Here is a 26,423-nt window from a genome sequence, read left to right on the forward strand (position 1 = left end):
ATGTGACCTCAGCAGACAAGGGGTTAAAACAGATTCCTTTCCAGTTAAAAAAGGGACTTAACAGGGTTGTCCTCTTTCACTGCTACTGTTTCTTTTGTTTTTGGAATCACTTTTGTGTACTTTAAAAAGTTCACCCCAGATAGAAGAGGTGCAATTAGGGAATTATATGATTAAAACTTTGGCTTTTGCTACTTTTACAGAATCCACAACAGTCTTTAGAGGGGCTGATACACTGTTTGAGTGATTTTGGGACGCTATCAGGTTTTAGTTATTCACGGGAAGGTTTGGGAACAATGGAGGGGGTCCTTTCTTTTGCAGTGGGCTGAACATTGTATCAAATATTTGGGAGTCCAGATACCTGTGATTTATCTCAGCTTTATAAATTAAATATACACCCATTTACCAGCACACCTATGGTAACCCCCAGTGGTGTGTTGGTAAATGTTTAACAATGGGTTCTCCAAAAAAAAAAAAAAAACCAAAACAAAACCTGAATATAAATACATTTTATTGGTACAAAGGATATATGTAGGCAGCAACCAATTTATAAATAATATTAATACATATAATCTTCTTTACTGTAAATTCCATATGGCCAATTGATTTTTGCAGAATGCTTTGGTTGATTTTTACCGCACTCTTGTATCTGTAGTCAACCTATAGGGTCCTTTTACAAAGGCACGCTAGTGTTTTTAGCTTGCACTAAAAATAAGCATGCACTAAACGCAATGCCCATATATTCCTATGGGCATCTCTAGCATTTAGCACATGCTAATCAGCGCATGCTAAAAAGGCTAGCGCACCTTTGTAAAAGGCCCCCTATGTTTGCTATTCATCCAAGATTTAACAAATGGAGTTGCATCCCAATCTCTTAACTTTTTCCCCAGTAAATGTATTGACGTTAAATCTCATATACAATTTATTGTCAGACTATTTCTCACCCTATATAATATACGCACTACTGAGAAACTGGAACAAGCTGTAGTGCTACAGATTCCTACATAGACACTACATGCTAGCAGAATCCTTCACCTTAGTCACACATGCAGAGCATGGACAGAGCCTCAATTGATACAATATAGGGAACCACAAAAAACATGAAGACAAAAACTGGAAACTCCACGAGAAAGCCAGATTCTATAAGCAGTGAAAATACTGGTAAAAGTAACAGAAATGCATTTTCTTCTAAACTCTGCTAAATACAAAAATATTCCTATGGGTGTCTCTAGCGTTTAGCACCTGCTAAAAATGCTACTGCGCCTTTGTAAAAGACCCCCCAATGTCCACAATGACACCTAGATCTGTTTCTTGAATGTTGACTCCTAAGGTGGACCCTAGTATCAGGTAACTATGATTCGGATTATTCTTCCCAATGTGCATCACTTTGCATTTGTCCACATTAAATTTCATCTGTCATTTGGATGCCCAGTCTTCCAGTTTCCTAAGGTCTTCCTGCAATTTTTCACAAACCGCATGTGTTTTGCAAATTGAATAGTTTTATGTCATTTGCAAATTTAGTGCCCTGTTTACTAAGCTGCGCTGTAGGCGTGTTAACTTTTTAGCATGTGCTAATGATAGACACCCATTATATTCCTATGGGTGTCTCTAGTGTTAGCACATGCTAAAACGTTTGTGTGCCTATAGCGCGGATTAGTAAACAAGGCCCTTAATCACTTTACTTGTCGTTCAGATTTCCAGATAATTTATAAATATATTAAATAGCAGCAGTCCCAGTACAGATCCCTGTGGCACTCCACTAGTCACCCTCCTCCACTGAGAAAAATGGCCATTTAAACCTTTGTTTTCTGTCCAATAACCAATTCCTAATCCACAGAAGGACATTGCCTCCTATGCCATGACTCCTTAATTTTCTCAGGAGTCTCTTAGGAGAACTCTGTCAAAAGTTTTCTGAAAATCTAGATACACTACGTCAACCGGCTCACCTTTATCCACATTTATTTACACCTTCAAAGAAATGAAGCAAATTGGTGAGGCAAGACTTCCTTTGGCTGAACCCATGCTGACTCTGTCCCATTAAACCATGTTTGTCCACATATTCCATAAATGTATTCTTTATAATAATTTCCACTATTTTGCCTGGCACTGAAGTCTGGCTCACCGGTCTGTAACTTCCCGGTTCACCCCTGGAACCTTTTTTTAAAAATCAGCATTGCATTGGCCACCCTCCAGTTTTCAGGTACTATTGACAATATTAATGACAGGTTACAGATCACTAACAGCAGATCAGCAATTACATGTTTGAGTTCTTTCAGAACCCTGGAGCAGGGGCGTAGCCATGGGTGGGCCTGGATGGGCCTAGGCCCACCCAGTTTGGGTTCAGGCCCACCCAGCAGCGGAGCGGAGGGAGCAGGCAGCGCTGATCCTGTATCTGCCTCCTTCTCTCTGACGGCAGCGCTTCCCAGACGCTGCCTACCGCCGCACGATCTACCTCCTCCCTCTGTCTCACTCTCAACAGCAGCGGTAGCGTCGCGATTCAAACACGCTACCTCCTGCTTCTAACCCGGAAGCATCTTCTCTGCAGAGGAGACGCTTCCGGGTTAGAAACAGGAGGTAGCGTGTTTGAATCGCTACCGCTGCTGTTGAGAGTGAGACAGAGGGAGGAGGTAGATTGTGGCGGCGGTAGGCAGCGACTTGGAAGCGCTGCCATCAGAGAGAGGGTGGGCAGGTGGAATGGGAGGGAAGGATGCATGGGGTGGAGAATCGCTGGACACATGGATGGGAGCGGGAGGGGAGAGAGGAGAGTCACGGGATGGATGGATGGAGGTGGGGGTCAGGGGAGAGAGGAGAATTGCTGGGGATGGATGGATGGAGGTGGGGGCAGGGGAGAGAGGAGAATTGCTGGGGATGATGGATGGATGGATGGAGGTGGGGGGCAGGGGAGAGAGGAGAGAGGAGAATTGCTGGGGATGGATGGATGGATGGAAGTTGGGGGTCAGGGGAGAGAGGAGAATTGCTGGGGATGGATGGATGGAGATGGGGGGCAGGGGAGAGAGGAGAATTGCTGGGGATGATGGATGGATGGATGGATGGAGGTGGGGGTAGGGGAGAGAGGAGAATTGCTGGGGATGGATGGAGGTGGGGGGGCAGGGGAGAGAGGAGAATTGCTGGGGATGGATGGATGGATGGATGGAGGTGGGGGCAGGGGAGAGAGGAGAATTGCTGGGAATGGATGGTTGGAGGGGACAGGGGCAAGAACAGAATTGCTGGGGATGGATAGGGGCAGGGGAGAGAAGAGAATTGCTGGGTATGGATGGAGGGGAGAGGAGAGTTGCTGGACATGGAGGGGAGGGGAGAGAGGAAAGTTGCTGGACATGGGTGGATGGAGGGGAGGGCAGGGGGCAGAGGAGAGTTGCTGGACATGGATGGATGGAGGGAAGGAAGGGAGAGAGAAGAAATGCTGGACATGGATGGAGGGAAGTAAAGAGTGAAGAAGGAGATGAGATGAGGGAAAAGGAAGAGAGGAGAAAATTGCACATGGATGAAGAAAATAGGCAGAAGCTGGATCCACTGGACAGTCAAGTCTACGGAGGACCCAGAGCAAGAAATGAAGAAGAAAGGCGGAAAGTAAAGAAATAAATGGAAAGGAAGCCCTGAAAATGGAGTAAAGAGGACAGATAGCAGCAGAATCAGATACTGGGCCAGTATGATCAGAAAAACAAAGTCACCAGACAGCAAAGGTAGAAAAAAATCATTTTATTTTCATTTTAATGATTGGAACATGTCCACTTTGAGAATCAGGTGCTCAACATTAAAAGTTTATATTTATTTACTTATTTATGGCATTTTATCCCACATTAAACATGAATTAGATTGGAACCTGGGATCATTTAATGGTTTTTTTCCTGGAGAGAGTAATGCATTGCCTCCCCCACCCCCAGGGCTCTCTCTCCAGCTATAGCCAGCTCTGCAATTTTGAGGGGAGGTGCACAGGTGGACGGGGGGGAGGGGGAGGGAGGGGCGCAGAGGTGGACCGGGGAGAGAGCCTGTTGTTAAACATTTACCATCACACCACTGTCTAGTGCCCATCCATCCAACCTGTTGGCCCACTCAAAAATTGACTTCTGGCTACGCCACTGCCCTGAAGTGTATACCATGATTCAATTATGAACTATTAGATGCAAAAAGATCATGCAGGTGTCTAGAAAGAATATGGTCCAAAGCAAAAACAACTGTAACAACTGGCGAAAATTACTAAAAGAATTCAAATATAAAATTAAAAAAGCCAAAACTAACTATTATGCCAAATATGTAGGTGGGTTCACATTAAATGCCAGAAAGCTCTATGCTTTGGTTAATAATGTACTCAACACACAATCCCTGACCATAACCAAAGAATCTACTCCCTCTGCAGACCAACTAGCAAATTACTTTGAGGAGAAAATTAATAAAATTAGACAAGATATGAAAGGCTCCATTACCAATAATATATTCTGTCAATTTTATTGTATGCCACCCAGCAGACACAACATGGTCTAACTTCTCCCCTCCCACACTGGATCAGGTAAAGTTTTTTTCTATCCAAGTATGTAATGTCTCAGTGTATTTTAGACATATGTCTCATCTGTCTTCTAAGGTGAGCTCCTGACCTTTTTATCAATTGCTTACAATCATACTTATCCTTCTTGTTATCTAATGGACTATTCCCTGAAAATGATGGCAAAATAATTCTAACACCTATCCCAAAGAATCCCAAAGCTAGTAGAACCGAAGCATCTAATTATAGACCTGTAGCCTCTATTCCTTTATTGGTAAAAGTAATGGAAGGTTTAGTAGCTGGTCAGCTCATGGAGTTCCTACAGGCCTTTTCCATCCTTCACAGTACACAGTTGGGATTCCAGCCATCCTTTAGCACTGAGACAGTGCTCAACACCTTTATTGCAAATTTCAGAAAAAAGTTGAGCATGGGGAGAAAAATCATAATTTTACAATTTCATATGTCCAGTGCCTTTGACACTATTGAACATAATATATTGTTATACTTATTAGACCACTTTGGAATTAGTGGAACTGTCTTAAAGTGGTTCCACAGTTTCCTAGTATCAAGATCCTACCAAGTAAAACAATCAGGTCATACCTCCTCACCCTGGGACTCTATATGTGGGGTTCCACAGGGCTCTCCATTGTCACTCATATTATTCAATATCACGATGGCACCATTAGGTTATTTACTAGAGGCTCACGGATTTAATTCTTTCATCTATGCTGATGATGTCACTATTTATATCCCCTTCAAAATGGAATTACTAGAAATTACACAAGAGATTAAAACCAGTTTAGATCTGATGAAATCTTGGGCATCCAGTTTCAAACTCAAATTAAATCAGGAAAAGACTAAATTCCTCATACTTACTAATCCCTATCAACCCATTTCATTAAAAAAAAAACTTCATTATTGATAACACATTATATGCCTTAGATCAATCAATGAAAATTCTGGGCATCACCATCGACCAGCATTTTAACAATCGAAATTCAAGTCTCAAAGGTGGTCTCGAGCGACTTCCATACACTATGGAAGTTAAAAAGGTTGCGTCCTTTCTCTACACTTCATACTATCACCCAATCGCTGGTACTATCCAAATTTGATTACAGTAATGCCATATATGCGGGTATTAAAATCTCACTCCTTAAAAAATTACAAATAACACAAAATACTGCTGCCCGCCTTGTATGCAGTGCTCCTCGCTTTGAGAAGGTTTCCCCTCTCTTGTTAAAGTTTCACTGGCTTCCCATAAATGCAAGGATCACCTTTAAAATATGCGTGTCTGTTTACCAAATCATATATGTTTTTCACCTTCTTACATGCAACAACTAATTGATTTACCTTCACATAATACAGTAAAAACATCTAGAGAATACCTCATGCACTGCAAAGGTCTTTCTTACAAATCAATTCCAAAACTTTGGAATTCTCTACCCAAGTAATTAAGGTACTTAGAAGATTATCTGAGATTCTGTAAATTACTAAAGGTTTTTCTATTAAGTACATATCTTATCAAAAGACAATAAACTAATGTTTCTGTCTCTCTTGTTTCAACATGAGAGATGGCTGCCGTATAGATGTCCGCGTAGTAGCTAGCTCCATGGACCCTCGGCGGACCTGACCGTAATGGGCCAGTTTGGTCCGATCTTGCCAGGAGGTGCACTGTAAGACGTTGCGGAGCCTATGCTGCTCTCAGTCGCCTGACTTGAGCCGGAACACTGTGAAAAGCCTACCGAGCCTACAACACGTGAGTGCCCACGACCACATTGTTAAACGGCACAGCCTGGCGGTCACCCGACTTCACCTACCTCCGACGTCGCTGACAGACCGCAATTGCCTCCTGTGCCACTGATCACTAGCGGTCGATGAGCCTCGCCTGAACCGACTACTGTCCGCTCGCCGGAACCAACCTCCTGAACAGCTGATCACCTGCCGAACCCACTCAGACATCACTACCGGGCTGTCGGCGCTAAAAACTGTGAGAGGTGCCCGCCAGCGAGAGAGGGAATGGAAAGTGAGGCAAAAAGAGAATGGCAGCGTGTGAAAAATCAAGGAGACGCGGCAGCCGCGGGGTGCATCCATACGGCGATTACGAGGGCCATGATAGCTGCGACCATGGGACCCCCTCCCACTGCGTCTACCTCCCCACACTGCAGCATCGGGACTGAGGAACCCGAACGGCTCGGCGAGAGCACCCAAATGACAACGCACCAGGACAGGAGCAACGCTGCACTGCCAGACCTAGGCACCCAAGCACGCTTCACCAAGCCGCAAGAAGCCACGACCGATTGGAAGTCCTCCCAGAGAGACGGGGAGAGAGAGTGAGCAGCACAAATGGTGCAAAACCAAGGTGGTCAGACGGGAGAAGCAACCTCGGCAGCATCTCTGAGGTGAGAACAGACGGGAGCAGCGATCCAGGTGGTAACCTGACGGGAGCACAAACGGGCAGGCAGTTTCAGTGTTAAGCTCGCCCTCTACAGAGGAATATGGGGGCCCTGAACCTACCCAATTGAAGTCCTTAACCCCCACTGAGGCTACCCCACCAGGAACCCTACCTCAGCCCGATGACCCAGACCACAAACTCAAGGAACCTCAGCGATATCCCCAACCAAGGAGCCTCTGCACCCAAGGGCAATCCTCCGAACATCTAACCATGAGTACCCATATAATCAGAGCACATCAGCAGGCCGAGCGAGCTGACCCCAAAATGAACACTGGTACACTAATCCTGATAATCTACTCCCTATCCTTGACTCACTTAACACTAACCAACCCTCTTACTGATTACAACATACCCATACTATACAACCACCAAAATATGACCAGACACACCACACCTCACCAAACTGACTACCAACAAAATAAGGGAGGCACACCAACAGATGGACAATCTCAACATAAGGAAAGGAAAGGTCACAGCAAACCCATACCAACAAAAAATCGACAACTGACAAAAATCCACATAACACCGATGTCAAATGACCCTTACCAAAAAATTCAAGTGGGCTACATCAATGCCAGATCAGTAGTAAATAAAGCAACAATAATAACAGACTGGATCACGTCAGAAAATCTTGACCTGCTCTTCATCAATGAAACCTGGATCCATGACCAAATGGGCCCTATAATCATAGACCTTTGCCCCGCGGGTTGCAAAATCACTCACTGGACCAGAAAGGTAAAGAGAGGTGGAGGTATAGCAATGATCCATCGATCACACTTCACTACCGAAACCACTGCTGAGTCCATTTCACCGCAACTCAAAATTGCCTCCATTAGAATCAACCACACTACCCTGCATGACCGCCTAAACTGTGTCTTGTTTTACAGACCACCAGGCAACTGGAACGAATGCCAATCACACTTCATGGACTTCATATCAAACACCTGCGTTGCCCACCATAACATACTAGTACTGGGTGACATCAACCTCCACCTAGAAGATCCAAACTCTACTAAAGCACGTGAATGCAAGGAATTCCTCCATCAATGGGACCTCAAATGCCCACACACTCAGGCAATCCATATTATAGGGCATACACTAGACCTTATCTCCTACAAACTATCCTCAGACCAGAATCTAATAATATCAGAGATCAAATGGACAAACACACCATGGTCAGACCACTATAAACTAAACCTATCCCTACTATGAAGAAAAAAGGGCTCACACCGTCCAAAAGAACGCACAACTTACAGCATAAGAGGCCAAACAGATCCGGAAACATTCTGGCAACAGATGTACAACAATGAACGAACAGCACAAATAGACTCCACACATTATCTTTCAGACTGGGATATAAGATGTAAAAACGTACTAGATGAAATAGCACCCTTACAAACAAGAACCTCTCATACGCACAACTCGATACCATGGTACAATGAAGACCTGAAAAAACTAAAAACTCAATCCAGGAAGCTCGAGCGAGCATGGAAAAAAGCAAAAGATTCACAAGCACTCAATGCATGGAAACAAATTCAAAGAAAATACAAATACACAACAAGACGTCAAAAGGTTATACTATAAAACCAAAATAGGGCCTGACTACAAAGACACGAAAAAACCATACCAACTTGTGAACAAACTAATAGACACCACCTTGGTCACCACAACCAACACAGACATCCCACCTGCAGACAAACTTGACAAATACTTCAATGAAAAAATTGTAAACCTACGTAGCACGCTACCTCAAAACATCATGGGCATCAAAAACTTCATCAAATGTCTAGACCCAACCCCCGGCGAATACCCAGCAGACAGACAGACTTTGGACAAGCTTCGCCCCCCCCTTACTGTCAAAACAGTCAATCAAGCGCTTAACAGGTTCTCTAAAACTCACTGTAAACTGGATACTTGCCCTAACTACCTATTAAAATCTGCTCCCCACCGCTTCATAACAGACCTCACATCCCACTTAAACTACATGCTTCAACATGGGCTTTTCCCCAAGGAAAAAGGCAACATCCTACTCACCCCAATACCGAAAGATACTAAGAAAAAAACAGACAATATCATCAACTACCATCCAGTAGCGTCAATGCCACTAGTAATCAAACTGATGGAAAGCATAGTTACCAAACAACTCACTGACTACACAGACAACTTCTCAATACTACACAAATCTCAATCAGGATTCCGTTCCAACCACAGCAATGAAACAGTACTGGTTACCCTACTGGCCAAATTCAAACAGGAAATTGCAGTAGGCAATAGCATACTCCTCCTACAATTTGACATATCTAGCGCGTTCGACATGGTGAACCATAACATACTACTAAACATACTAGAATATTTCGGGATCGGTGGAAGTATACTTAACTGGATCAAGGGCTTCCTAACGACCAGAACCTATCAAGTGAAATCAAATCGACCATATCATCACCATGGAAAGCAGACTGCAGGGTACCTCAAGGATCACCACTATCACCGCTCCTATTCAACCTAATGATGACCCCACTAGCCAAGTCCCTATCCAATCAAGGCCTTAACCCTTTCATATATGCGGACAACATCATATTGTACATCCCTTACAAAAATGATCTAACGGAAATCACAGAAGAAATCAAACTCAGCTTGAACATCATGAACTCTTGGGCGAATACATTTCAACTAAAACTCAACACAGAAAAAACGCACTGTCTCATCCTCACATCCCATTATAACACAATCAAACCCACCAACATAACCACCCAGACCACACCCTCCCTATCTCAGACAGCCTGAAAATTCTCGGAGTTACAATCGACCAAAATCTTACACTGGAGAGCCAAGTGAAAGCCACAACAAATAAAATGTTTAACTCAATGTGGAGGCTCAAACAAATGAAACCTTTCTTCCCGAGGGAAATATTTCGCAACTTAGTGCAATCCATGGTACTAAGCCATCTAGATTACTGCAACGGAATCTACGCGGGATGTAAAGAACAAATCATAAAGAAACTCCAAACTGCTCAAAACACAGCAGCCAGGCTGATATTCGGAAAAACAAGATTCGAAAGCGCCAAACCTTTACGAGATAAACTGCACTGGCTCCCAATCAAAGAACGTATTGCGTTCAAAATATGCATTCTGGTTCACAAGATCATCTACAGCAATGCCCCGGGATACATGATAGACCTTATAGACCTACCAACCAGAAACACAACAAAATCAACTCGAGCATACCTAAATCTCCACTACCCAAGCTGCAGAGGACTTAAATATAAGTCAACCTATGCATCCAGCTTCTCTTATATACAACTATGGAATGCGCTTCCGACCACTGTGAAAACAACATACGAACACCTAATCTTCCGGAAATTCCTTAAGAATTACTTGTTCAAAAAGGCATACTCCAACGACTCAACCTAAATGCCTAACCCCACAATATATTAATACATCTATATAAATGTTCATGTTGGACATAACCTAACCTACTCTTCCCCTGACCCCCAATGTCTATCAAGTCTGATCACTAGCCTGTCTTAACCTCACATTGTATCTGTTTCTTGCCGGTACTGGCGACTGCCACTACTGCACTATGTAAGCCACATTGGGCTTGCAAATAGGTGGGAAAATGTGGGATACAAATGCAACAAATCCTATATAATAAAACGCACCTCCAACATTCTGAAGCTGACTGCATGGCTGAGGCATTCCTGCTCTCTGTATCCATCTCCTGAATTGACATCATGTACTTCCAGGTTTGTCACAAGCAGAAGTGACCAACCACACGAGGTTTCTCGGCTTCAGAATGTTGGAGGTGCATTCTATTAAATAGGATTGGTCAGTTCCTTGAAGCACAGCCAGAGCTCAGCGTCCTGCACAGTAACGCTCAGACACCAGAGAGAGGGGGGGGGGGGGCCTGACACCAGAGGGGGGGAGGTATCTCTGTCACACACACACTCTCTCTCTCTCACAATGTCTTTCTCTCACTCTCACACACTCTATGTCTCACACTGTATCACATTCGTGTCACACAGTCACTCACACACTCTCTTGGTCTCATACACTCAGTCTCACAGAGAGTCTGTGTCTCACACACTTCTCTCTCTCGCACACACTGTATCTGTGTGCAACACACACTCTCTCTCTCTCTCACACTGTTCTCACATACGCACTTGCACACACTCTCATTCTCACATACACTCTCTCTCTCACAGACACACTCGACCCCAGACTCACTCTCTCTCTCTCACACACACACACTCGCACATTCACTCTCTCTCACACACACAGTCACTCTCTCAAACATACACACTCCGAAGAAAACTTTGCTAGCGCCCATTTCATTTGTGTCAGAAACGGGCCTTTTTTACTAGTAAATAAATAAACATAACCAATACTCTTACCTAGCTTCATGACAAACACACAATTATTTCTAATATGTTAAAATATTATAATTAATTATCTGACTGTATCATATTTTTGATGTTTTTCTTGAATGTAAGCCACATTGAACCTGATCTTGTTTGGGATAATGTGGGATACAAATGTCATAAATAAATACATACCATCTGGTCCAGCTGATTTATCACTCTTGGTCAATTTGGCTAAGTATGTCTTACAGGTTCACCAAGATTCCTCCGCATCATCACCCTTGAAAACCTTTTCCGGTGCAGGTAACATAGAGGCATATTTTCAAAGCACTTTGGGAGGCTAAGTTCCATAGGTTTCTATGGAACTTTGGGAGGCTAAGTGCTTTGAAAATGAGCCTGATAGTAGCATAGTAGATGACGGCAGAAAAAGACCTGCACGGTCCATCCAGTCTGCCCAAGACAAACTCATATGTGTATACCTTACCTTGAATTTGTACCTGTCCTTTTCAGGGCACAGACCATATAAGTCTGCCCAGCAGTATTTCCCGCCTCCCAACCACCAGTTCCGCCTCCCATCACCGGCTCTGGTACAGACCGTATAAGTCTGCCCTCCCCTATCCTAGCCTCCCAACCACCCACCCCTCTTCCCCCCACCTGCTCCGCCACCCAGGTAGATTTTGTACATCTTTTTCCATAAAGACCAAAGCAAAGAATTCATTCAGTCTCTCTGCTATGGCCTTATCCTCCCTGAGTGCCCCTTTTGTTCCTTCATGATCTAATGGTCCCACGCAGTGGTGTGCTGGAGCCAGCTCGCACCGGCTCGCAAGAGCCGCTTGTTAAAATTACTGGCATCTTGCAAGCCGGTTGTTGGCCAGTGCGAGCCGGCTCGCCTCTGCTCCCCCGCTGCCCCGGTCATCCATCATCCGTCTGCCCTCTGCTCCCCGACAGACCTGGTTTCCTTCCTGCGCCGATGCTTGCCTTTAAAAATTTTATTTTCCCTCGAGGCGCGCCGGCGTTGAAGCAAAGGCAGCAGGCTCACTCGGTTCCAGCCTTCCGTTCCCTTCCCTCGCATCATGGCTCCGCCCTCGCGCAAACAGGAAATACATCAGAAGAGGTGCTCAACATTAAAAGTTTATTTTTATTTACTTATTTATGGCATTTTATCCCACATTAAACATGAATTAGATTGCCCCCCCAGGCTCTCTCCCCGGCTATAACCAGCTCTGCAATTTGGGAGGGGCGCAGAGGTGGACGAGGGGCGTAGAGGTGGGCGGGGAGGGGCGCAGAGGTGGACCGGGGAGAGAGCCTGTTGTTAAACATTTACCAGCACACCACTGGTCCCACGGATTCCCTCACAGGCTTTCTGCTTCTAATGTACCCCCCAAAAATGTTACTATGAGTTTGTGTCTCCGCAGCAAGTTTTCCTTCATATTCTCTTTTAGCCTTCTTTATCAATGCTTTGCATCTAGCTTGATAGTACTTAAGTTGCTTCTTAGTTCATTTATTCGGATCCTTTTTCCATTCTTTGAAGGATGTTTTTTTGGCTCTAATAGCCTCTTTCATTTCACCTTTTAACCATGCTGGCTGTCGTTTGCTCTTTCCACCTTTGTTAATACTTGTAAATTACTTGTAAAAGTATTGAAATCAAAAGTTCAAATTCAAACTATTTACCTTTGTATCATTGTCTCTTTAGTATCACCTTCTTTTCAAAGAGGCGGATATGCCCAATATATAGTTCCTAAGAACATAAGTGTTACCCTACTGGGTCAGACCAAAGGTCCATCTAGCTAAGTGGTAAGATAAGTACATAAGTAATGCCACACTGGGAAAAGACAAAGGGTCCACTGAGCCCAGCATCCTGTCCACGACAGCAGCCAATCCAGGCCAAGGGCACCTGGCAAGCTTCCCAAATGAACAAACATTCTATACTTCTTATTCCTGGAATTGTGGATTTTTCCCAAGTCCATTTAGTAGTGGTTTATGAACTTGTTCTTTAGGAAACTGTCTAACCCCTTTTTAAACTCTGCTAAGCTAACCGCCTTCACTACATTCTCCGGCAACGAATTCCAGAGTTTAATTACGCGTTGGGTGAAGAAAACTTTTCTCCGATTTTTGTTTTAAATTTACTACACTGTAGTTTCATCGCATGCCCCCTAGTCCTAGTATTTTTGGAAAGCGGGAACAGACGCTTAACATCCACCTGTTCCACTCCACTCATTATGTTATATACCTCTATCATGTCTCCCCTCAGCCGTCTCTTCTCCAAGCTGAAAAGCCCTAGCCTCCTTAGTCTTTCTTCATAGGGAAGTCGTCCCATCCCCGCTATCATTTTAGTTGCCCTTCGCTGCACCTTTTCCAATTCTACTATATCTTTCTTAAGGATAAACAGTGGCTTTTTTCAGGTCTACCTTAACGGTTTATCGTCTTTTCCTCCAGGAATTTGTAGAAATTGGTACTTAACCTACACCCACTAACATTTTCAACCAAATAATGTGTTTGTAATCACTAATAAAACCAACATTCCCATTTAAGATAGTTGGCCAAACTGTTTAATTTTAAAGCAAGCTCCTCATTCTATATTATTTTCCAGCCCATTAGGTTTTAATTGTATTCAGATAAAATATCAATTTTTTTAAATATATGTTTATTGGCATCCAGAACAATTCACATAACACAGAATCGGTTCAAAGAAAAATTAAACAGTATAAGCTGGATAAGAGTTTATATTTCTAACTTCAATTCCCCCTTCCCCTTCCCAACTCCCCTCCCTTTCCCCCAACCCCTTCCAAACCCCTATACCTAACAGTTCAGAATTTTACTTCTAGCTACTGGAGTGAGAGTATCCCAGAATGGGGACCAAGATCTGCAGAACATGTCGCCTCTCTCAGAGGCTAAGTCTCTGATTCCCCTCTTCTCTAGCGAACAACATTGGATCATGGCTGTCCTCCAATGGGCCACGCTGGGTCCTTCTTTGTCCAACCACCGCTGGAGGATAGTCCGCTTTGCCATCAAGGTGGCGAATTTCAAGACTGATTTATACCCTGGGGGTGCTGGTCTCTGCGTCCTGAAGATATCAAACAGCTGTTCCGGTGTTGGGCTCCACTTGCAGGACCACATCTGTGAGACATGTGAGCACAGCAGTTTCCAAAAGGCTTGAATGCGCGGGCAATTCCAGTACATGTGTCCTAGGTTGGTACCACCTCTCCCACACTTCAAGCAGTGGTCTGTTGTCCGAAGTGTAGCCCTAAATGCTCTGTGCGGGGAGATGTGTAAATGCAGCAAGAATTTATATTGAATTTCGCACCAGGTCACATTCTCAGTGAGTTTATGCGCAGACCGAAGGCACACCGCTATTTGTTCGTGTTGTAATTGGAGGCCCAACTCCTTGTTCCACCCCTGAGTCACTTTGGATAAGTCCATGTCTTTCATTGAGTCTCTGAGATGTCTATGAAAATAACTCAAGGGGATTTGTAATTGTGCCTCAAGTCCCAAGAGATCATCCAATTCTTCCCAAGACTCTGAGCTGAGCGCTGCTGACGGTAGGCTACCGACATAATGCCGGATCTGATAGTACGCAAAAAGATCTTGCGCTCCCAAATCATATTCAGAACACAACTCTTTAAATGGCTTGATGACCCCTTGCTCCGATACCACGTGGTACATATACTGAATTCTGGAGGAGGCCCACCTCCGGAAGGCGGCTGAGGAGATGCCGCTGGAAAATCCAGATTCCCCTGGATCGGCAGCAGCAGGGAGATCTCCCCATCTCTGCCACTCCGCCGACGCACCCATTTCCAGGTGGCTCTCAAAGGTGCAAAAATGTGCTTATAGGGGCCTAAGCTGGGTGCTTTCCCTGGTGGGGCTTGTAACCAATATGCAAAATGTAGTGATTTGAATAATCAGGTCTCAGTATTGGTACAGGAGAAAAAACATCTGGAGCGGAACCAATCTGAAATGTGTCTGAGACAGGCATAAGTCTAACAGTCCCAACCCCCCCCCCCTTGGCTCTGGGGCGCATTATAGATGCCAAAGGCAGCCTAGCCCTTTTACCCTGCCATAAAAAGGAGTTTAACTGCTTCCCAAGCCATCGATCCTCTCTGCCAGGCCACCACAAAGGTATCATTTGAAATACATAGGTCGATTTTGGATATAATACCATGTTATACAGTGCAATGCGACCTATCAGTGAAATTGGTAACGCCTGCCACCTATGAAAAAGTTCAATTGTTTTCTGTTTCAGGGAGCCCACATTTAACTCGTGGAGCCTGCAGAGATCTGATGGTATATGAACCCCCAGGTATTTAATTTCCGAGTTTGCCCACTGAAAGGGAATTTTAAAAATATCCATTTTTATTCAAGTATATATAATAGCTTGCTGCAGTTTAATGACCATTGGGGTGAATATTAAAAAGTTTCATAAGATAAGTAATTTTTGTAAGAAGGAAGATTTATGATTTTGAAAAGTGACAATAGTTTGTAAATTTCCTTATGACCTGTAAACACTTCCAAATAAATTTGCTGCTCATGTGGTAATGGTTGAATCGTCAATGATCTGCTTAAAACAGGTTGTTTTCTTCAATTTAAAAAACATATACAGTATTAAGAAAGTAAGGTTGAATAATATATTTTGTGATTTAATATAACTTATTAACCTAGCCCAATCCCAATCCCAACAGTTTGTCTGCTATGTGTGTTGTTTTTTAGGGGGTTTTAAATATTCATACTTATTAATGGCATAAACAACAACAAAGGACAACTGTTAAACAACATAACTCAAAAACAGTGTGTTATATGCTCCAAAAACAAACTGTGAACAGTCGAAATGTCCCATATCATGAACTGTTTTGTCTTCTTCCCTCTTCCCCCTCCCCAATCCCCATCCAATAACCATAAACATGAAATAGGCGCTACTCCAAGTGTTTCTGCACTGGAGTAGGCTAAGAATACCCTCTTCCTCACTGCTGACCCAAACCCCACAGTATGAACCACCAGACCTAAGATATTGATAAACCCCACAGTTCTTGGATCTTATTACTGATTTAATCATAAACTTCTTACATGAGGTGACAACTCCTCCCAAATGGGATATCAAGTCTGTTTAAAAAGCTTCCAACTGTGAGGCGTACTCTGTAATTCTCTTATTTTTTCAAATTTTAAAAGTTGCATCATCTCATTTCTATTAGAGTTAGTTTTATAATAAATCACATCATTACCTTCATAGAATACATGGGAGGGTTTCCTTTTATATAACCAGAGGGCAACACACACGAAAGCCACAATGACGATGACACAAGAGGTGCTGATAGTAGCCTGTGTCAAATCACGCCTCTGTTTATCAGTGATGGGCAAGCTGCCATTGTTTCTCACCTTCAGCAAGACTGCAAAAATAGAAATGGGGGTAGGGGGAGAGAGAGATTAGCTCTGAGATGTCCACATTTCACACTCACTATTTGTGCATCTCTATGTTTTAGCTCTTCCTCCATCATCCTTCCACCTTTCTCCTCCTCTCCACCCCACACCTCTCATATCTCTACCATCTTCTTCTGTGCCCCTGACCTCCTTCCCAGTTCTCTCATCACTCCGTTACCTGTAAGGGTTCTTTTGTCCTTCCCAAGCACCCCACTGTTCTCTTTTTCTCTTGTATCACTTTGTGGGGTACTACCTGTTCATACCTATTTGTGTGAATAAGGCCTGCCTTAGCCTAACTAAGGCCTATGGACCAAACCATGACTGCATCATTCCTAACCTGTCTAGATTCCTAATGCACTCAATGGTAGACTTTGCCAAAAGACATGTTGTTTGTGCAAAGATATTGACTAGGCCTTTGTTGATTGTTCTTTGTGTAATCATGAAGCTTGGCTGTTTCTATAAACCTATAGCTAACTCAAAGATACACTTCAGCCCTCTTCTTTTTATTGGTAAGCAATCAAAGCCACATCATCATTAGATTCAGGAATCATATGTTATCAGCATCATATGGAAAACATTACTCAATAATCATTACCTTTATTGTAATATCAGAATATGTCAGCAGTTGTCCATCCAGCATTTTAGTAACAAACTGACCTATATTTTATCTTTCTAATTCACGTCAAGTCACTTAATGCTGACAAAGCTATGATTTCGCAAAAGCAATGGGATCATGGACACGGCCTAATTCATCACCATTCTGCTAGCTTAGAAATATGTGTTATGTTTAGCATCTATCTCAAGTTATTTCAACATTAGCTCAATGTCCAGTAAATTATTATTCAGCAGTTGTTGTAAGCAGAATCATCTAGCTTTAAGCTTTTTGTCTCCCCTGATTTAATTGTTACATCAATCATAATCATTTTCAACCCGGACCCGGGGGGGGGGGGGTCTCTATTCTCAGACAGATTTTTCAGACCATCACTTGTTTATACCTTGGCTAACCCTGGGCTCCTGCTGCATTTTTCCTTGAGCTGCTACTGAAAAAGGTGTGAGCAAAATCTAAATAAATAAATACCAACATGTCCGTTATTGGAAGACATCTTTACTTGTGTTTCTAATTGTATTAATAGTATTCAACACCAGGCTACAAAAAATATGCTTAAGTTGAACCCCACTAAAACCAAGGTTCTTTGGTTTACCACTTTTTGCTGTCTATTCCAGATTATGTACTGCTGGTAGGAGGGGGATATCTGAAAGTAGAGAGGGAATCGAGGGTCTTAGGGGTCATACTGGATTCATCACTTATGATTCTCAGATCAAAGGTTTATAGAGACGCACCTTCTATTGTCTAAAACAGCTACGTTTACTTAGGTCCTGTTTTTCAGAACCATATTTTGCATTAATAGTCCAGATGTTGGTTTTTACCACATCTGGATTATTGTAGTTTTCTGTATATTGGATTAATCTCTTGGATTGAGCTCTAAATTTCTGTCTAAACTCCAACTAATTCAGAATACGGCAGTTCGATTAATTTTTTATTTGAAAAATTTGACAGTGTGTCTCTATATTTTGAAAAACTTCATTGGCTTCTTACTAAGGCACATAAGTACATAAGTACATAAGTAGTGCCATACTGGGAAAGACCAAAGGTCCATCTAGCCCAGCATCCTGTCACCGACAGTGGCCAATCCAGGTCAAGGGCACCTGGCACGCTCCCCAAACGTAAAAACATTCCAGACAAGTTATACCTAAAAATGCGGAATTTTTCCAAGTCCATTTAATAGCGGTCTATGGACTTGTCCTTTAGGAATCTATCTAACCCCTTTTTAAACTCCGTCAAGCTAACCGCCCGTACCACGTTCTCCGGCAACGAATTCCAGAGTCTTGCTTTTAAATCTGTTTGTATATTATTTCATATTTTGTGTGGCAATACCTCTGAATTTCTTATTCAAGTATTTTCAGACCGTTTTTTCCTCATCATCTAGATTGTGTGATTCTTTTCACTTAAAGTTTCCTACTCCTAAAAATATTTGATTCAAATGACATTTTGATGCCTTATTTTCTTATTGAGTACTCACAGTTTGGAATAGTCTTCCAAAGCAAATATGAGCGGAGCAGAATTGCATGCATTTTTGCAAGAAACTTAAAACATTTCTTTTTGGAAAATTTTAGTTAAATATTTTAATGTTTTATTTGACTATGTAATTCCACATTAAGAAATGAGTTATTTTACTATTGGTCTCATTTTCGAGAGAGAAGGGCGCCCATATTTTGACACAAATCAGGAGATGGGTGTCCTTCTCCCAGGGTCGCCCAAATCGGCATAATCAAAAGCCGATTTTGGGCGCCCTCAACTGCTTCCCATCGCGGGGACTACCAAAGTTCACGGGGGCGTGTCCAAAGCATAGAGAAGGCGGGACTGGGGCGTGCTTAACACATGGGCGTCCTCGGCTGATAATGGAAAAAAGAAGGGCGACCCTGAGGAACACTTGGCCGACTTTACTTGGTCCTTTTTTTTTTTTTTTACGACAAAGCCACAAAAATGTGCCCTAAATGACCAGATGACCACCGGAGGGAATTGGGGATGACCTCCCCCTACTCCCCCAGTGGTCACTAACCCCCTCCCACCCTTAAAAAAAAATTTTTTTTTTAAATATTTTTTCCAGCCTCTATGCCAGCCTCAAATATCGTACCCAGCTCCATGACAGCAGTATGCAGGTCCCTGGAGCAGTTTTAGTGGTTACTGCAATGCACTTCAGGCAGGCGGACCCAGGCCCATCCCCCCCCACCTGTTAAACTTGTGGTGGTAAATGTGAGCCCTCCAAAACCAACCACAAACCCACTGTACCCACATCTAGGTGGCCCCTTCATCCCTAAGGGCTATGGTAGTGGTGTACAGTTGTGGGGAGTGGGTTTTGGGGGGGCTCAGCACACCTTGATCCTCCCGTTGGGACTAGTATGGTCTATAAATTAGGTTAGATTGTTGTGGAAATAGCCAGGTCCCTCTACCAATGGCGCTCGGGCCCCCTGCCAGTACCAGTAATTCTGATTTAGCACAATGAATCTGCAACCCTGATTCACCCAAAGTCTTTAACAATTGCCAGGGCCAAGTCCAGGTCTTTATTCGCTTGGTCCAAATATAGAATGTAGTTGGCAAAGAAGCTAATTTTAATCCCTTCCCCCCCTATGATGATACCCCAGATAGATGCAGCGGATTGGAACTTAATGGCCAGAGGCTCTATAACTAAAAGAAACGGGAGAGCGAGAACCCCTGGCACGTGCCTCTCTGTAATGCATAAGCTGAAGATAGACCCTCATTTACCAATAAACAGGCAGAGGGTCTAGTATATAAAGCTTGCACACAGCCCACTAACCTTCCATGGAAACCATATTGGCCCAACGCCCAAAACAAATACTCCCGAGATATTCTGTTAAAGGCCTTTTCCATATCAAGCCCCACAATTGCAGATGTGCCCCCATTCCCTCTGTGGTCGTGAACTGCTGCCAGAACTTTCATGAAACTCATAGACGCATTGTGGCCAGGCATAAAGCCCACCTGATTCAGGAATAAGATAGGCCTGCAAAAGCCCTCCTGCATCTAGTCTTTTCTTGGTTTTGGAATCAACACCACATGGGCCACATTGTCCTGAACCTGGTCTTCATCCAACACCAGGGTATTGCACATAGCACTCAACAGACCAGCCACCAGGTCCTGTAAAATACAGTAGTATACCAGGCCAAACCCAGTGGGGCCTAGAGCTTTTGTGAGTTGCAATTGCCTAATAGTCATTATGATCTCCTCCTTACTAGTCAATGGGGTGTTCAAAGCCTGGAGCTGTTCCTCCCCCAGCTGTGGTAGGGCCAGGTCCTGAAATAACTGGGCCATGACATCCTTATCAAGGTCCCTCCTACTATACAGGGTCTCATAAAACAAGATAAACTGCTCAACTATGTGAGTATACCTTCCCCTGGGTATCCTTTATAGTTGTGATCACCTGTTTCTTTTTCTGAGCCCACACCAAATTAGCTAATAGCTTCCCAGTATGCCCCCCCCCCCCCAAATCTATGGAGTTTATAGTGCTGAAAATACAAGGATTATTCAGCTGTCTGGTATAATATGGCATCTATCTGCCATTTGATGTGCCCCAATTTAGCCTAGGAGGAGGGGTCCATATGCTGAATGAGCCCACACCTCAATATACAATACTCATGGGTTAAAGTAGGTAAGGCCTTATCCCTTTCCTGCTTTTTGTGGGAAGTATATGATAAGATATGCCCCCTCAAAACTGCTTTGGATGCATTCCAAAAAAACTACTGGACCCCACATCAGCAGTATCATTGTATCATTGGTACTCTAACCATTGAGTTCTCAGAAAAATCCTAAAAACCAGATCATGGTACACATGATTCAATGGTACAACTGGATTCTTACAGTAAATTACTTTCTTATGCATTATTCTTTATGTGTCCTATACTGTTTATTGTAAGCCACATTGAACTCAAACTTGTTTGGGATAATGTGGGATATAAATGTCACAAATAAATAAATAAATAAATAAATAAACGAAGTGCCATCTTCCATGACCATCCCCTCGCAGTGGAAGTGAATGCAAATGTAAGTCACTGCAGCATTGTCAGAGACCTCTGGGCTAAGGATAGCGACATCCTGGACCTGAGAAAAAAGGCTATTGACCGAAAGGAAGTAATCCAACCTGGCATAAACCTCATGGCTATGGGAGTAGAATGTAAAGTCGGTATCAAAGGGGTGATGGACTCACCACATGTCCAGGATGTCTAAGTGATGGTTCAAAAAATTAACTCCCTTTGCATCATGATCCTTCCCCTATTGCCTCGGGAGTTTACAATCTATAGAGGAATCTGCTATGATGTTAAAATCTCTCCCTACAATAACTTTATAGTCTGGATAGCCTGATAAGCAGGACAGAATCTGGGAAAAAAAATTATGACTGTACACATTAAAAGCGTATTGTAATGTTCACCCCTTTCAACAAGAAGTGACATTTTGAGTTCCTCCCACCAACATTTCCCCTTAGCCTGGGAAATGTGATAGAAACTCCAAGAGGCTATTGCCTCGCTTTTGACAGGAGATAACCATGTAATATTCCCTCCTTCTCACTAGGAGATGCTAGAGAACCTGAACTATTCCACAAGAAAATAATTCATAGAAAAGTTCTCTTTAAAGTGCAATCTGCAAGGCTCCCTTTTACTTAGGATGAGTAATCATAGTAACATAGTAGATGACTATCACCCCAAGATCCCTCTCCCTGTCCGTACTTATCAGACTCTCCCCGCCTAACACATATGTCTCCCGTGGATTTCTATTCTCTAAGTGCATCACTTTGCATTTCTTCGTATTGAATTTTAATTGCCAAACCTTAGACCATTCTTCTAGCTTCCGTAGATCCTTTTTCATGTTTTCCACTCCCTCCCGGGTGTCCACTCTGTTACAGATCTTAGTATCATCCGCAAATAGGCAAACTTTACCTTCTAACCCTTCGGCAATGTCACTCACAAATATATTGAACAGAATCGGCCCCAGCACCGATCCTTGAGGCACTCCACTGTTCACCTTTCCCTCCTCCGAGCGAATTCCATTCACCACCACCCTCTGGCTTCTGTCCATCAACCAGTTCCTAATCCAGTTCACCACTTCGGGTCCTATCTTCAGCTCATCCAGTTTATTTAAGAGCCTCCTGTGGGGAACCGTGTCAAAAGCTTTGCTGAAATCTAAGTAGATTACTTCAATAGCTCGTCCCTGATTCAATTCTCCTGTCACCCAATCAAAGAACTCAATGAGATTCGTTTGGCACGATTTCCCTTTGGTAAAACCATGTTGTCTCGGATCTTGCAACTTATTGGCTTCCAGGAAATTCACTATCCTTTCCTTCAGCATCGCTTCCATTACTTTTCCAATAACTGAAGTGAGGCTTACCGGCCTGTAGTTTCCAGCTTCTTCCCTATCACCACTTTTGTGAAGAGGGACCACCTCCACCGTTCTCCAACCCCTCGGAACCTCTCCCGTCTGCAAGGATATATTAAACAAATCTTTAAGAGGACCCGCCAGAACCTCTCTGAGCTCCCTCAATATCCTAGGGTGGATCCCATCCGGTCCCATGGCTTTGTCCACCTTTAGCTTTTCAAGTTGTTCATACATACTCTCTTCCGTGAATGGTGCTCTATCCACTTCAATCTCATTAGTACTTTTTCCAGTCCATCGTGGTCCTTCTCCAGGATTTTCTTCTGTGAAAACAGAAGTATCTATTTAGCAAATTTGCTTTTTCTTCATCATTATCCACATAGCGGTTCGCAGTATCTTTTAGTCTCACAATTCCCTTTTTAGTCATTCTCCTTTCACTAATATACCTGAAGAAAATTTTGCCACCCCTTCTTACATTTCTAGCCATCTGTTATTTCGTCCCGTATCCCCCTTCTGAAGCCTTCCCCGGTAACAGGTCACAGCTCTGTTACCCTACTTGCCCACATTGAGTGGAACATTTTCTTTGTTGTGAATGCCACTTGGCTCTCTAGTGTTAAGTTACGGTCCATTGTAACGCCGAGGATTTTCAAGCTGTCTGAGATAGGAAGGGTGTGATCTGGGGTGTTGATACTTGTGGGGATGTCCGCGCTGTATTGGGATGAGAGGATGAGACAATGAGTTTTTTCTTTATTGAATTTTAGTTGAAATGCATTTGCCCATTAATCCATGATGTTCAGGCCGAGCTTGATTTCGTTGGTGATTTCTGTCAGTTTGGTTTTGTAAGGAATGTATATTGTGACATCGTCTGCATATATGAAAGGGTTAAGGTCATGGTTGGATAAGGACTTGGCAAGTGGGGTCATCATTAAGTTGAATAGGATCGGTGATAGCGGTGATCCTTGCAGTACTCCACAGTCTGCTTTCCACGGTGATGATATGTTTGAATTTGATTTTACTTGATATGTTCTTGTGGTTAGGAAGCCCTTGATCCAGTTAAGTATGTTTCCACTAATACCAAACTTATCTAGTAATCTTATCAATATATTATGGTTTACCATGTCGAATGCACTAGACATGTCGAATTGGAGGAGAAGGATGTTTTTGCCTGTTACTATTTCCTGCTTGAATTTGGCTAGAAGAGTAATACTGTTTCCGTGCTGTGAAGGGGGCGAAAGCCTGACTGTGATTCGTGTAATATTGAGAATTTGTTTAAGTAATCTGTAAGTTGTTTGGTTACCATGCTTTCCATCAGTTTGACCACCAACGGGATAGATGCTACTGGATGGTAGTTAGTGATTTCGTTTGGTTTTTTTTTCTTGGTATCTTTTGGTATTGGGGTGAGTAGGATATTGCCATTTTCCTTAGGGAAGAGGCCTTGCTGAAGCATGTCATTTAGGTGGGATGTGAGGTCTGCTATGAAGCGGTCAGGGGCGGATTTCATTAGGTAGCTGGGACAGGTATCTAGTTTACAGTAAGTGTTGGAAAACCTACTAATCGCCTGGGTAACTGTTTTGACGGTAAGGAGGGTGAAGTTTAACCAGGTCCTATCTGCCGGGTATTCTCCAATGGTTGGGTCCAATACATTAAGGAAGTTTTCAATGTCGATGTTGTTCTGAGGTAGCTTGTTGCGTAGGTTTACAATTTTTTCATTGAAGTACTTTGCAAGTTTATCTGCAGATGGGATGTATGTATTCGTGATAGTGACCAAGTTGGTGTCTAGGAGTTTGTTCACGAGTTGGTATAATTTCTTCGTGTCTTTGTAATCTGTCCCTATTTTGGTTTTATAGTATGATCTTTTGGCCTGTCTTATTGCGTATTTGCATTCTCTTTTTATTTGTTTCCATGTGTTGAGTGTATGTTCATCTTTTGTTTTATTCCATGCTCGTTCGAGTTTCCTGGTTTGTGTTTTTAACTTTTTCAGTTCATCGTTGAACCATGGTGTTGAGTTATGCTTGCGTGGGGTTCTTGTTCATAAGGGTGCAATTTCATCTAGTATGCTTTTGCATCTTTTGTCCCATTCTATGAGGTAGTATATGGAATCTGTTTGTGTTGCCCATTCGTTATTGTACATTAGTTGCCAGAATGTTTTCGTGTCTACTTGACCTCTAGTGCTGTAGGATGTGTGTTCTAGTATTCGTCGTTTATCCTTCTTCCACCAATGTAGGGATAAGCTTAGTTTGTAATGGTCGGTCCAGGGTGTCTCTGTCCATTTCGTATTTGTTATTGTTAGGTTCTGGTCTGTTGAGAGTTTGTGTGAGATGAGATCAAGTGTGTGCCCTTTGATGTGGGTTGCTTGCATTTGTGGCCATTTGAGATCACATAAACGGAGAAATTCCTTACATTCTCGTGCGTTGATAGAGTTCAGGTCTTCTAAGTGAAGGTTGATGTCTCCTAGTACTAGTGTATTGGAGTTGGTTACACATGTGTTTGAAATGAAGTCCATGAAGTTGGTCTGGCCTTCATTCCAATTACCTGGAGGTCTGTAAAACAAGACACAATTCAAATGATCGCGTAGGGTTTTGCTGTGGATTCTGATTGAGGCTATTTCAAGTTGAGGTGTTATGGACTCGGCAGTGGTGTCGGTGGTAAAGTGGGACCGATAGATTAGTGCTATGCCTCCGCCTCTCTTTTCTTTTCTGGTCCAGTGTGTGATTTTGTATCCTGGAAGGCACAGGTCTAGGATTATAGAGTCCTTTTGGTCATGGATCCAAGTTTCAGTGAGGAAGAGTAGGTCGAGGTTTTCTGACATGATCCAGTCTGTTAGTATTGCTGTTTTATTTACAGCGGATCTGGCGTTGACGTAGCCCACTTGGATTGTTTGGAATGGGTCTTCTGTGTTTGGTGTTAAGTGGACTTTTGTTAGTTGTCGTTTCTTTGTTGAGGTGAGTTTGTTTGGGCCCTTCTTTCCCTTCTGTTGTGGTTGTTCGCATGTAAGTGTTCTTCCTTTGCTTAGGTTGTTATCAGTTTGGTGAGGTGTGGTGTATTTGATCAATCTATGATGATTGTGTAGTATGGGTATGATGTTGTTTTCTGCAAGTGGGGTGGTTAGTGTTAAGTGGATCAGTGTTAAGGAGTAGATTATTAGTAGTAGTTTGAGCGATTACTTAAAAATTCACCACACCGCTTCAGAACTGGACCCGCAAAGCCGAGTTCACTTAGCCTTAATCGCAATAATTCATTATCTACTGAGTTGAATGTGGCCAAGATATCAAATTGTAACAGCAACAGCTACAGATGTCAATACAAGTAATAAAGATTCCGTGCTATGTTGGACTCAAAATCCAAATTGAGACGGATGTAAACAAAAATATGATTCTATAAATTGAGATAGTTGTTTAACTAACCAAAGTCTTCATTAGTTTAGTAAACAATGGAATGCTGGCAATAGGCCTAAAGTTAGAAGCAAGAGACAAGTCCAGATCTTTAGATTTTGGTGTTAGAGTAAGGACTATATGACTCATCTCTGAAGGAAATTTGCCAGACACCAATACATTGTTCATGAAAGTCACTAACCATAAACTAATAGAGGGCAGGGAATAAGTAAATAAATAAGGAAAGTCATCAAGTATGCAGTGACTCTTTGAAAGTTTAGGCAATAGGACTTTAACATCATCAACAGCGATAGATTTTTTTTTTTAGTTTTATGTTTCAACGTTTTTTTATTGAAAACCAGTACAGAAATACAGCTATTTAAATAAGCCTACAATAA

At 42.9% G+C, this 26,423-nt stretch overlaps 1 protein-coding gene across 1 annotated transcript in view; it reads right to left on the bottom strand.

The window, feature by feature from the left end:
• Nucleotides 1-26,423, bottom strand: part of LOC115471318 (ICOS ligand-like) — a 57,493-nt gene that overhangs the window by 17,516 nt on the left and 13,554 nt on the right. The window contains exon 4 of the mRNA XM_030205020.1: nucleotides 16,518-16,682. Within this exon, the coding sequence (XP_030060880.1) occupies nucleotides 16,518-16,682 (165 nt within the window). The remainder of the gene's footprint in view (nucleotides 1-16,517; nucleotides 16,683-26,423) is intronic.

This window comes from Microcaecilia unicolor, chromosome 5, assembly GCF_901765095.1.
Source record: "Microcaecilia unicolor chromosome 5, aMicUni1.1, whole genome shotgun sequence".
NCBI lineage: Eukaryota > Metazoa > Chordata > Amphibia > Gymnophiona > Siphonopidae > Microcaecilia > Microcaecilia unicolor.